At 44.0% G+C, this 12,859-nt stretch overlaps 1 protein-coding gene across 3 annotated transcripts in view; it reads left to right on the top strand.

Moving 5' to 3' along the window:
* Positions 1-12,859, top strand: part of LOC117363058 (probable tRNA methyltransferase 9B) — a 44,336-nt gene that overhangs the window by 24,408 nt on the left and 7,069 nt on the right. For all 3 annotated transcript variants that reach the window (XM_033950271.1, XM_033950269.1, XM_033950270.1), the window contains one exon: positions 10,771-10,944. In XM_033950271.1, the coding sequence (XP_033806162.1) occupies positions 10,878-10,944 (67 nt within the window). In that variant the 5' untranslated portion in view covers positions 10,771-10,877. The remainder of the gene's footprint in view (positions 1-10,770; positions 10,945-12,859) is intronic.

Below are 12,859 nucleotides of genomic sequence, written 5' to 3'. Positions count from 1 at the left end.
TCCCACGGGGACCCCCCTCTGGCCCACGGGACTCCCATGGGGACCCCCTCTGACCCACAGGACTCCCACGGGGAGCCCCCTCTGGCCTACAGGACTCCCACGGGGACCCCCCTCTGACCCACGGGACTCCCATGGGGACCCCCTCTGACCCACAGGACTCCCACGGGGAGCCCCCTCTGGCCTACAGGACTCCCACGGGGACCCCCCTCTGGCCCACGGGACTCCCATGGGGACCCCCTCTGACCCACAGGACTCCCACGGGGACCCCCCTCTGGCCCACGGGACTCCCATGGGGACCCCCTCTGACCCACAGGACTCCCACGGGGAGCCCCCTCTGGCCTACAGGACTCCCACGGGGACCCCCCTCTGGCCCACGGGACTCCCATGAGAATTCCCTCTGACCCACAGGACTCCCACGGGGAGCCCCCTCTGGCCTACAGGACTCCCACGGGGACCCCCCTTTGGCCCATGGGACTCCCATGGGGACCCCCTCTGACCCACAGGACTCCCACGGGGACTCCCCTCTGGCCTACAGGACTTCCACGGGGACCCCCCTTTGGCCCATGGGACTCCCACGGGGACCCCCCTCTGGCCTACAGGACTCCCACGGGGACCCCCCTCTGGCCCACGGGACTCCCATGGGGACCCCCTCTGACCCACAGGACTCCCACGGGGAGCCCCCTCTGGCCTACAGGACTCCCACAGGGACCCCCCTCTGGCCCATGGGACTCCCATGGGGACCCCCTCTGGCCTACAGGACTCCCACGGGGACCCCCTCTGGCCCACGGGACTCCCATGGGGACCCCCTCTGACCCACAGGACTCCCACGGGGAGCCCCCTCTGGCCTACAGGACTCCCACGGGGACCCCCCTCTGGCCCACGGGACTCCCATGGGGACCCCCTCTGACCCATAGGACTCCCACGGGGAGCCCCCTCTGGCCTACAGGACTCCCACGGGGACCCCCTCTGACCCACAGGACTCCCACGGGGAGCCCCCTCTGGCCTACAGGACTCCCACGGGGACCCCCCTCTGGCCCAAGGAACTCCCACGGGGATGGAAGGCATTGGAAGCTGATGTGTCCATATAATATAATGGACACGTCAGCCTTAGTAAAAGAGGAGGTTTATAAGTGAATTACCTGAGCAGAAAACAAAAAAAGGATTCCACCAAAGAGATTCCACAAGGAAAACAGCAACGCAAACACAAAAGAAACTGTGGAATTGATGATCCTGTCAGAAGTAATTGCTGCTTTTTAATGGGGACAGGCAGGGATGGAGGTAATTCCTTGTGGGGATGGGTGGGGCCGGAGAGGATCCTGGCAGGGACGGGTGGGGACGGAGAGGTTCCTGGTGGGGACAGGCGGGGATGGGTGGGATTTCTGTCCCTGCGCAACTCTCTAGTCCATAGAATATAATGGACTTGTTAGCGTTTAGCACATGCTAAAACGGCTGGCGCGCCTTAATAAAAGGACCCCATTGGAAGCTAAATCTGAGTTCTCCTGGCAAAAGGTAAATATGATAGGAGTATTCAAAAAGTAAGCTTAATCCTCTGAAAACACCTCAGCCTGTAAGAAAAGTATGATTTTATTATTTTTTTTTTTTTAAAGAGCAGTGCATATCTCAATATGCAAAGATTAGAAAAATGATTGAAATCTCTTTAGGGATAAATTTTCCAGCTTCAGTTGAGAACTACATACGTAGAACTGGAGGGGGTGGGGTGGACTCGTGGAGATAAGGAAAAAGCTTGAATCTGGCTAAGTTGAATATTCTTCGGACTAAACATACATTTTTACCACATCCTCTAGCAACAAACTCTAGAGCTAAACTTCTGCCGTTCTCTCTTCTCCTCCTACATGCCCCCCTTACCCTGTCTCCTCTTCATATAGCTATTTCTTGTCTTTCTAAAATAGCGAGTTGGCTTGTGTATGCCTTAACTTTTGAAAGACTTATCAGAAGTGTGAATATTTAGCTGTTTATTGTATTTGAGGATAGCTGTATTAAATCTTTCCTTCTAACAGAGATATTTCTATGAACATTTAATAAAAAGAAACAAAATAAAAGATTTAGAATTGATCGCCTGTTCCATGAAACAAATGTGTTTTAACAGTCTCATCTTAAATAAATAAACATTCCATCTGGACACTCTGCAATATTTCATAAATGCATTTGGCTGCCAGTAGAACTCTTCTATCAAATAAAAATGTTGCTGTCGTCTATATTTTTGCAATTATTTAGCCAGCTCATCCACAATTCTCTAAAACTCTGGGGCTAGCTGTTTTTGTTAAATTCTCCCAAAACACCTCATTTTAAATAGGATCAAATTGTTGTGTGCAGAGTCAGTCGTTTTGTAGTCAATTTGTCCTACTTTGGGCAACAATATGACCAATATCTGGTTCTGTTGACATAGATGTTCCTTCAAATTCTGAGGACCTGTGATAGAGCTTCTTATAGAGTTTCTAAAGTAATGATTTGGCAGATCCTTTCTCAGCCTTTTTCAGTCTGTTTGAATTATGTGGGGAGTGTGTGGTGCAGTGGTTAGAGCTACAACCTCAGCACCCTGAGGTTATGGGTTCAAATCCCATACTGTTCCCTGTGACCCTGGGCAAGTCACTTAATCCCCCCATTGCCCCAGGTACATTAGATAGAGTGTGAGCCCACCGGGGCAGACAAGGAAAAATGCTTGAGTACCTGAATGTAAACCACTTAAGACTATAAGTGGTATATAAATACTGAATAAATAATAAATGTGCAGCACAGAACCAAACTTATCCAGCCAAGATGGATTTCTGTCTGTGATTTCACTACTTTAGGTGTGGTTTGTGGAACAGAGACACTGTTTGTTGAACAGAGACACTGTGTTCTTATATGTATTCATTGCCATGCACTGGTTCAGTCCAACCTAGGGGTTGGTGCCTTCAGACAGCCATTATCTGAGCAGAACTCCCAATCAAGCCCAAACTTGACATTCCCAAATTGGGTTTGTGGTGATGTACAATTTAATTATTACAATTAAATGTATGATATGTTATAATTAGAGAATGACACAGGGACAAATTTGTCCCCACCCCTGCAGGAACTCAATTTCTCTGTCCCATCCCCGTGAGTTTTATTGCTGTCCCTGCTTTGCCTTAACTGCACAAGCCTCGAACACTTATGATGTTAAAGTGTTTGAGACTTGTGCAGATGAGGACAGAACTTGCAGGAATAGGGCAGGGACAGGAAAAGAACTCGATAGGACAGGAAAATGAGTTCCTGGGGGGGACAGGGAAAAATTTGTCCCTGTGTCATTCTCTAGTTATAATCACAGTCAGATGTTTCAGTAGGTTTCCCTTTCAATTCACACCAACACAAAGGTTAAATATTTTTTGGAGGGGGAAGTGTTTGTTGTAACTAAAAAAAAAAAAAGCAATTGAGTAGAAAAGAAAGAAAACTAAATAAGTATGTCCAACAATGGTGGTTATCAGATGTTGTTTAAACAAGGTAAATTTAATTCAAATATAAATGGATAGCAAAGCTAATTTACCACGCACGTGTGATCAGATTTACATTGATAATATTCAAACCTCAAACAAATATGTCATACCTTTCAGCTTAATACCAATTTTGTTCTAGGCTATTCAAAACCACAGGCAAGTGTTTTATTAGGTAACACTTTTAAAAACCAGAAATTGTTTCTAAGTCCCAAAGTTCAATAAAATACAAAAATTGTATATCTGTGTGCACACAAAAATAAAGTATTTTAAAAGAAACTTGTTTTCACTGGTATTGCCAGTTTCTTGTGTTGGATACCACTGAGTTGTTATCCTGTCACCTGTCTAGAACTAATAGCTCCTCTGAAGATCTCGATATTTGCTACTAACCTATCTGTAAATGAATGAAAGGAAGCAAGCCCTAATCTCCCTGAATGAATGTTGGCTAAAGTCAGTGTATTCTTAGGCTAAGGCCATGTATTTCTAACTATATGTGCAAAAGAACAGATAATTCTTCTATCACTAAGCTGACTCTCCCATGAAAACCAGAAAAACATGCTTCTGATATGAAATCTGTTCACAGAGTTTCAACAAACACATTCACACAATATCTGAGCAAACTCAGCTATATCTGCATATTCAAGTATTTTTTCTTCAGAAATAATGAAGCTCCTCAGTAATTATCTCACAATTCCATAGAGCCTGCCAGTACATCAGGAATACTAACTGGAAACAGCTCTGCACCACAGAACCTCTCAGAATTCCAAGATAAGTGATCACTCTTAAAGTTTTAGACCTTCAGTTCTCAGAACATTTAGGGCTACTTTTGCTAAGCTGCGATAGCGTTTTTAGTGCACGCAGAATTTTAGTGCATGCTAAACCCACGCTACGTGGCTAGAACTAACGCCAGCTCGATGCTGGCATTAGCATCTAGCACGCAGGGCAATTTAGCGTGCGCTAAAACCGCTAGTGCAGCTTTGTAAAAGGAGGCCTTAGTTTTCAAAAAATAGTTTCAGATTCTCCAAACTTCACACAAAGGTGTACAAGTATACTAGTTAAGAGCTCAGCAGATTAGTAATCCAAAAAGACTGCAGGAATGCACTCCAAAAGAAAAACAGTTGAATTCTAAATTAAATACAAAACATTTGCCTTAAATACCAAGGCAATCTGAGTTGAATCGGTGGTCTTACACAGTGAATGAGATTAAAACTCTTTATTTCCTAGTACTTAATACTTTATTTTATCATCAGGAGTCACAAAAATCCAGTTTAAATTCTGAAACACACTTTAAATTTCTTATCAATTTTCCTTTGAAATATAACTCCAAACTTAATTTAGAAATCTGAATAAATCATGAGAACCTACAGGCATCAGATAAGTTCTTGACCCACAACTCGCACAACCTCAGCTATATCCTGCCTTACAATTTCATCTCAGCTCAACAACCCTTACGCAAGTTTAATTTGCAACATTTCTCATGAAATCAAACATTTACAAGAAATATTATTACAAAAATATCCTCTCCAACAGAAACAAACTCCAGAGCAGACATACAAATTTTCACTTACTAGCCTTAAACTCTCTGCTTTCCTGTAGCTCACAGTAACATCCTCAGAATCTTAATGAGAGAGTTGCTATTATATGCAGCTATATATATATATGCTATTATATGGATATCTCAAAAAGAAAATACCCCCCATTTGGGTCACTCCAAGTTTCAAGTTTAAGAATTCTCTTCTTCTTTTTTGAGTCTCTCTAGAGACATCGGGAAATATCTGAATATGATGTCCCAGGAAGTCCTTGGACCTATTTTTAAAGAAAAGTTTTAATATCCAATCCTTGTCTGGAGCCAAAGCCACAGACAACAAAAGAGTGGCTGGAACAGCCAATTCTCTAGCCAATTGTTCCAATATTGCGGAAATGTCCAATGGTCTTTCCCGAGATTCCTCAATTTTCCTTCTTTGACTTGGGATTTAACAGGAAGATAATATACCCTTGTAAGAGGAGGTAAAGAGCTTTCAGGAATTTCCAATATTTCCATAAAGTAGCGCTTCACCATTTCTCAGGGGGAGATTGATAAGATCTTAGGAAAATTTTAAATTCTCAAATTGTTAACTTGAGCATTGTTCTCCAAGGCTTCCAATTTCCTCCTGAGGATTGTATTATCTTTAACCAATAACTCTTGATTATATTTTGCTGATGTTAGTTCTTTAATTGAGTTTTGTGACTATTTTTAACTGAGCTATATCTTGTTTTATCAATTTTATTTCTCCTTTCTGTTCTTTAAGTTCTTTATTCAAATTGTTAATTTGAGGGTTTAAGGAGTCTCCTAAATTCACTACCAAGTCCCATAGTGCTTCAAGAGTGACTTCAGGGAGTTTAGTAGGAGAAAAAAAATGTACTTGTGCTGTGGGAGACTGTTCTGGGATTTGATTTACCTCAATGAAGTCTTGTGCTCCTCCAACCTCAGTTGTCCCAGTCGCAGGTCCTACCGGAGTGAACATATCACTCTGGGATGTTTCAAACAGCAAGCCCTCCAATGCAGTGGCCTCCAGGGACAAGAGAGCTACCTCTTCGGGTGCATTCTGGTCCCGTGGAGAGCTGGCTACCTGCGGTAGCGGTTGAAGGGGTGGTGTCCTGACGTTGGGGCTGAGAGTAACGTCGAGCCCTGAGGTTTTCACCGCCGCACAACTTCCCGGTGATGTCCCAAGCAGGCTAACTCCCAACGTTCCTTGCTCCTGTTGAAGACACCGAAGAAGATCATCGATCGTTACCGAAGGGGTAGTCGATCGTCGGGAGGCACCACCAGCGTTCTTGCCCCGTCTCTTCAGCATGTTATTAGAGGTAAAGTTGAAACTCAGTGGCGTCCTCACTGCAGCAGAGATACAGCAGCCATCTTGGATCCATCAGACTCCCCTAATTTCAGGAGGTGAAAGGTATAGAAATTTTTGGGGATACAGTTTTTATGAAATCCAAAGTAAGAGTGGTTAAGACAGCCTTTTTGACAGCACAAGACTTTTCATGGTGCCCAAGATTTCAGGTCAGTTTTGTAAACCTTATTTTATCAGGGTTTGATTATTGCAGTTTTGTGTGTCTGAACCTTCCTGATCTGCTGTTATGCTGTGGCACACATTGTTTGTATATAATTACGGGAATCAGATTTACTTGGCCCTTGAGGCCCTACACTGGCTCCTGATATAGGAGGAGTGTTACATTGAAAGGGAACTGGATATTTGAAATCTGTTCTTTAAACATAGTCAGGTTATCCAATTATGTGAGGCTTTGCGCTCCTTACTGGAGGAGTTATATCTGAATGGGATCCTTAAGAGATTATTTTTATATTTGGGGCCTATGTTGTGCAGTGAAGAAGACAACTTTATTTATAGAGGCTTTTTCTTGAAAGATGGTTCTCTTTTTATTATTGTTGGAAGAGTTTTCTACTTATTTTAGAATTGTTTTATAATAGTGTATGTATTTTGTGAACCGCTTAGTTTTTAAGCGGGATATAAGTTTTTAAATATATAAAATAAATAGCTTGGGATGGCAGTATTCTAGTCGTCTATGTGCATGTGGCCTTTTAGAGGATACTAACTAGTAGAAAAGAAAGCGATTTGTTCTGATGACGCGTACTTTGCCAGTGGGTGGAGCATGCAAATATAACTATAGAACTGATGTAAGTGATTGCACTTTAAATGTAAGCGTGTTTTCTGTCATTTGTGCTAATATTCTATAAAGAGAGCAGGCACTTATCTTTCTTCATAGATTAGGTACCTGCTTACCCTTTTATAAGGGGTCATGGATTTGGTATAGTGCCTTTCTGTGCTACAACCAAATTGGTTTACATTTATTATTTGCAGGTACTTTCACTGACTCTAGTGAGTTCACAATCTGAAGGCCCCTTTTACAAAGCCGCAGTAGTGATTCTTCGGCAGCAAATGCACCAAAGCCCGTAGGAGTTGACTAGGCTTCGGTGCATTTACCAAGGGGGACACACTATCACAGCTTTGTAAAAGGGGGCCTGGTTTTGTTTTTTTATGTAGTTGGGCTAATGGAGGGTTAAGGATGGAATTCTGTAAATGGTGGCGAAAACTCAGCACTGACTAAAAGAAAGTGCTTAGCGCTTTTCTATAAATGGTGCTCAAAGTTAGTGTATATTAAGGCCCGGATTCTGCAAACGGTGTCCTAATTGTAGGCAGTGGTAGGCATCCTACTGCTGTCTAACCAGCCAATCGGGATGCACGTTTTTTTTTTTTTTTTTAAAAAAGCTCCAAAGGCAGGCCTCCTACGTTGGGGGCACCTCCGGGAGCCTAGGGAGGCCCATATGCCTGCCTAAGCTCGCCTAAGGTTAGGCGTGGGCGTGGTTTGCCCTGGAAGTAGCCTTAGATGAACCTATGCGGCTGTATGCATCTCCCTAGTCCAGTGAGAGACGTGTACAATGTAGGCCAGCATAAGTAGACACAGCCGCTAAGCTTATCATGGCAAGGGATCTCCCTGCTACGATAAGTTTAGCGGCTGCCAGTCCCCCCACCTGCCCCGAATGAATGCAGCAGGAGGGATGTCCAATTCCTCCTGCCCGATACACCTTCCACCCCCCCCCAAAGATTGGTGGCAGGAGGGATGCCGTCATGATATCTACAATGCGGGGTGTTCCGGCAAGAGGGATTAGGCACCCTCCTGCCGGCGATCTTCGGGGGTGGGGGGGGGAGTTGTGTTCCAGCAGGAGGGATTGGGCACCCTCCTACCGGCGATCTTCAGGGCGGTGGGTGGTGTTCCGGCAGAATTGATTGGGCAACCTCCTGCCGGAACACCCCCTGAAGATCACCAGCAGGAGGGTTCCCAATCCCTTCTGCCGGAACACCCCCCACCCCCCTGAAGATTGCCGGCAGGAGGGATTGGGCACCCTCCTGCCGCATTCGTTCAGGGTGGGTGGGGGGTGTTCCAGGCAGGAGGGATTGGGCATCCCTCCTACTGCGTGAGGAGGGAGGGGAGACTGGTGGCCGCTAAACTTATTGCGACAGGGAGATTAACAGCTGCATCTATAACATGGACGTTGGTTAGAGAATCGGGTTTACTTTAGGCAGCCTTAGGCCCGATTATATATAGAACACCTGTCAGCTTCTGAGACTGGGCGCCTTTACAGAATGCAGGCCTAAGGGCCTTATTCTTTATAGGACACCGGTATCGAAGGCCGCCTATAAAGCGGCCGCCGATCGCATGTCAATCACACACCTATGCAGAATTGTGCCTACACTCCCAGACAGATGCCTGAAATGTAGGCCAGCATTTTGCAGACCTACATTTTAAGTGTCTGTCTCTCCCATCTACAGAGATGCGTAACGACGCTTAAGCCTGCCCAAGGCTACTTCCGGGCGAAGCTCCGCCCCACCTTGGAGTGTGCTTAAGCGTTGCTACGTGTCTCCATAGACGCACTCTGGAGGACTATAATATGGACATCCTACCTCAGGGAGATTTTTTACAAAATGTGTGTCCCGATTGGTTGCTTGACAGTGATATGATGTCTGCTGCCGCCTGGCATTGGGACATGCATTTTTGAGAATCAGACCCTAAATCCGTTAGCACACCTTAGTAATAGGACCCCTATGTAATTAAATGCTTTCCAACACCAGTATTTGTTTGAAATCTCATTTTCATATGTGTCAGTACGAAGCATCTGTTTTTCTTCTTGCTTTTGGCTCTGTCTTTCACAATTAGAACTGCATTGTTTCTGCTCCATGCAAATTTTCTGTATTTCTTTTGGGTGTTATCCTCTTTTATAACCAATATTATGGGTTTTACCCGTAGGCTACAAAGGGGTATATGTCACCCCTCCTCCTCTCCTTGCCATGCACCCCTTGCCTTCCCCCATACTTTTACTTCCCTGGTGTGAGGTTGCTGCTTCGTGTTGGCATCAGCGCTCTCCCTGATGTCACTTCCAGGACCCATTCCTAGGAAGTGACTTTCTAAACAAATCACTCCAGTCTTCCTAAAATCATGATGCTTGTTGGTAACACTGATGTTTAAAATAATAATCATATATCCAAATAGATATACCTTAATGTTTTCTTGGACATTTAATATAATTATACCATGCTGTGTATAATATGCTGGTATTTTTTCAGTTAAGAAATGCATTGCTGTTTTGCATAGGCTATTCCAGTGCAATATTGGGAACATAAAGCATTCATATTATGTCTATTATAAGTTGAATTGCCACTCAGATTTCTCCGTGCCTTGGTTACCATCCTCTTAATTCCGGATGTTTTATTTTATTTACTTTGTTGTCTTTACCATCTCTTCCAGAAGGGCTTTCTAGTATCTACCATAATCTCGTCTCTTTTCCACTAAAAGGGGTGTGTTCCTTTTGCATTAAATATCTTTTGGGTATTTAAATGTCTCTATTACATTCCCCCCTCCCATCTCTACTCTCTAAGTGAACACATTGAGGTCTTCTAGTTTCATCTCATAGTGTTTTTGGTACAGATCTTGAAACCATTTTGGTTGCCTTTCCTTAAACTATATGGAATGCGTTGCCAGAGGATGTGGTAAGAGCGGTTATTGGAGCTGTTTTTAAAAAAGGTGTGGACAAGTTCCTGGAGTAAAAGTCGATAGTCTGCTGTTGAGACAAACATGGGGGAAGCCACTGCTTGACCTGGATTGGCCTCCGTGAAGACGGGATACTGGGCTAGATGGACGACTATTCTTATCTTCAAATTGTATGATGATTATCAAATATTTTTTCCAGCTGATATTCTCTTAAGTCTGATGATACTCTTCATTAATAAGCAGATCTAAATGCAGATTTAATGCACTTTATTATTCAAGTTATAAAATCTGAAATGTTTACAACTAGGTTACTTCAGAGTAGAAAAATTTAACTCTGTGATTCCAGAATTCCTTCTCCATCTTATTCCAGGTTTTACCATCAACATTTCCACCAGGCTGTAATCACACTTTTTCCATACATTGGTTCTTTGTATTAATCAGCTTTACCTCTAATACCAGGGTGGACATCCACCAGAGACCAGGGGTTCTCAACCTTTTCCTCAGGACACACCCAGCCAGTCAGCTTTTTATGATATCTATAATGAATACGGATGAAAGAGATTTGTATACAGTGGAAGGTAGTGCAAGCAGATCTATCTCATGCATATTCATTGTGGTTATCCTGAAAACCTGACTGGCTAGGTGTGTCCCGAGGACTGTTATGAACCTCATCTTTAGAGGAAGATCAGAGCAAGGGTTGAAACATTAATAGTTAGCTTTTCTCCACCACTAAGGTTTAGTATTTTTTTTGTTTCAGGGTGTGGAAATGGTAAATATCTTCATATCAACTCAAAAGCATTTAAACTGGGATCTGATTACTGTTTTCCTTTGGCTGAGTCAGCACGGAATCGTGGTTTTGAGATAATGGTTTGTGACAGTCTATGCCTCCCGTATCGCAATGAGTGCTTCGATGCTGTCCTGTCTATTGCTGGTAAGTTCAGTGATATCTCATTTTAAGTACAGTGGTACCTCGGTTTATGAGCATAATTTGTTCCAGAATCATTCTCGTAAGCCAAAGCACTCGTATATCAAAGCAAAGTTCCTCATAGGCCATAATACAAACTCAGAAGATTCGTTCTACAACCAAAATTTGCTAAGATGGCCCAGGGGTGGGTACCTGCCTGTGGGTGCCGCTGCCCCTTCAGCTGGATGGCTTCCTTCCCTTGGGGTCCCCGTGTGGCTGCCCTCCCGCTTCGGCCGATGCCTCTGCTGTTCACCAGCGCCTCCCGGCTCCCGATTCAAGCCGGCTGCCATTATGTAGAAGCATGCACAGGACCTCTCAGCTCCCAAATCAAGCCGGCTGCCGCCCCGACAATGCGCGCACCACGTACAAGCACATTATGCATGCGTTGTCAGGGCAGCGGCCAGCTTGACTCGGGAGTTGAGAGGTCCTGTGCATGCTTCTACAGGATGGCGGCTGGCTTGAATCGGGAGCCGGGAGGCACTGGCGGACGGCAGAGGCATCGGCCGAAGCGGGAGGGCAGCCACACGGGGACCCCAAGGGAAGGAAGCCATCCCGCTGAAGGGGCAGCGGCACCCACAGGCAGGAACCCACCCCTGGGCCACCTTAGCAAATTTTGGTTGTAGAACAAATCTTCTCTCTTCCTAATAGATAAAACCATTCTCATCTTGTTCTTTTGTCTTGATTTTTCAGTGTTTCATTATAACTAAGGCTTCCAAAGTGTTTATAAATTGCCAGCCTGGTATTTGGTGATTAAGTGCCACTGATCTGGATATTCACCTGCACTGTGCAGATATTACCATATCCTCACGGAGTGTATCTGCATTTTCCAGAGAGTGCCAGGGTGATATATGGGCAGAGCAAAGGTGGTCTCTGGATTTATCTGATTAGTGGTGATATTTTCTGTTCACTAATCAGACAAATCTCCTAATAAATTAGGATGGTAAGCAGTGACATACCTACAGATGGGCCTAGTTGGGCAGGGACTATGATCAGGCCTAATTATCAGTGGGACACCTCATTGGTATTGCTGAAAGAGATCGCCAAGCTGAAGACATTCTCTACCTGTCCTTCCAACTATCATCCCATTTCCCTCCTCCCCTTCTTATCCAAGCTACTTGAACGTGCTGTTCACCGCCGTTGTCTTGACTTTCTTGACCCACACCAATCGGGCTTTCGTCCTCTGCACTCTACGGAAACTGCCCTCGCTAAAGTCTCCAATACAGCTTTTAAAAGAATAGGAGTTGATCAAAAGATCTCAGTGTTGAGGTGGTGCAATTAGATGGAACAAAATCTAGAGAAGAACTGCTTAATACAGTATATGGAGACATCCAGAATAAGCTTGATGAACTGCTGAACATAAAGATTTAAGTGCCACACTTCAGCTTCTCTTCTACAAAAAGATGTCTTTGCAAGTTATAATGTGTTGTTACCTATTTAAAGAAAACCAAAAAAAACTCTGTGGAGTAACGATGTTCCTAAATGGAGTTTATTTGAAAGAGTCAAAGTTCCAAAAGTACACCAAAATCATCCACATAAAACAATTTCATCCACATAAAAATAGGTAATCCACATAAAATCCTTAAAGGACTAACTCCATTTAGGAACATCGTCACTCCACAGAGTTTTTTTGGTTTTCTCTAGATTTTCTTCTCTGTGGATATCATGGGGTCAATTCCTTTTGTTTTTTGCCTGTTACCTATTTAAATTCATCTTTTCAGCTTGTGTCTATGTTTTAATTTGCGATCGAAGATGTCTCTTTTTATTCTTAAGTTTTTTTGTTTAGATAAATGGAATGGCAACTGGATGGCTCTCTACTAAAATTTACTCCACATCAATAAAGCACCTGTAAAATAAAAAAAAAAATTTTAAATCTCACTTCAAG

Source organism: Geotrypetes seraphini, chromosome 6, assembly GCF_902459505.1.
Source record: "Geotrypetes seraphini chromosome 6, aGeoSer1.1, whole genome shotgun sequence".
NCBI lineage: Eukaryota > Metazoa > Chordata > Amphibia > Gymnophiona > Dermophiidae > Geotrypetes > Geotrypetes seraphini.
This window is presented reverse-complemented; position numbering and strand designations above follow the sequence as displayed.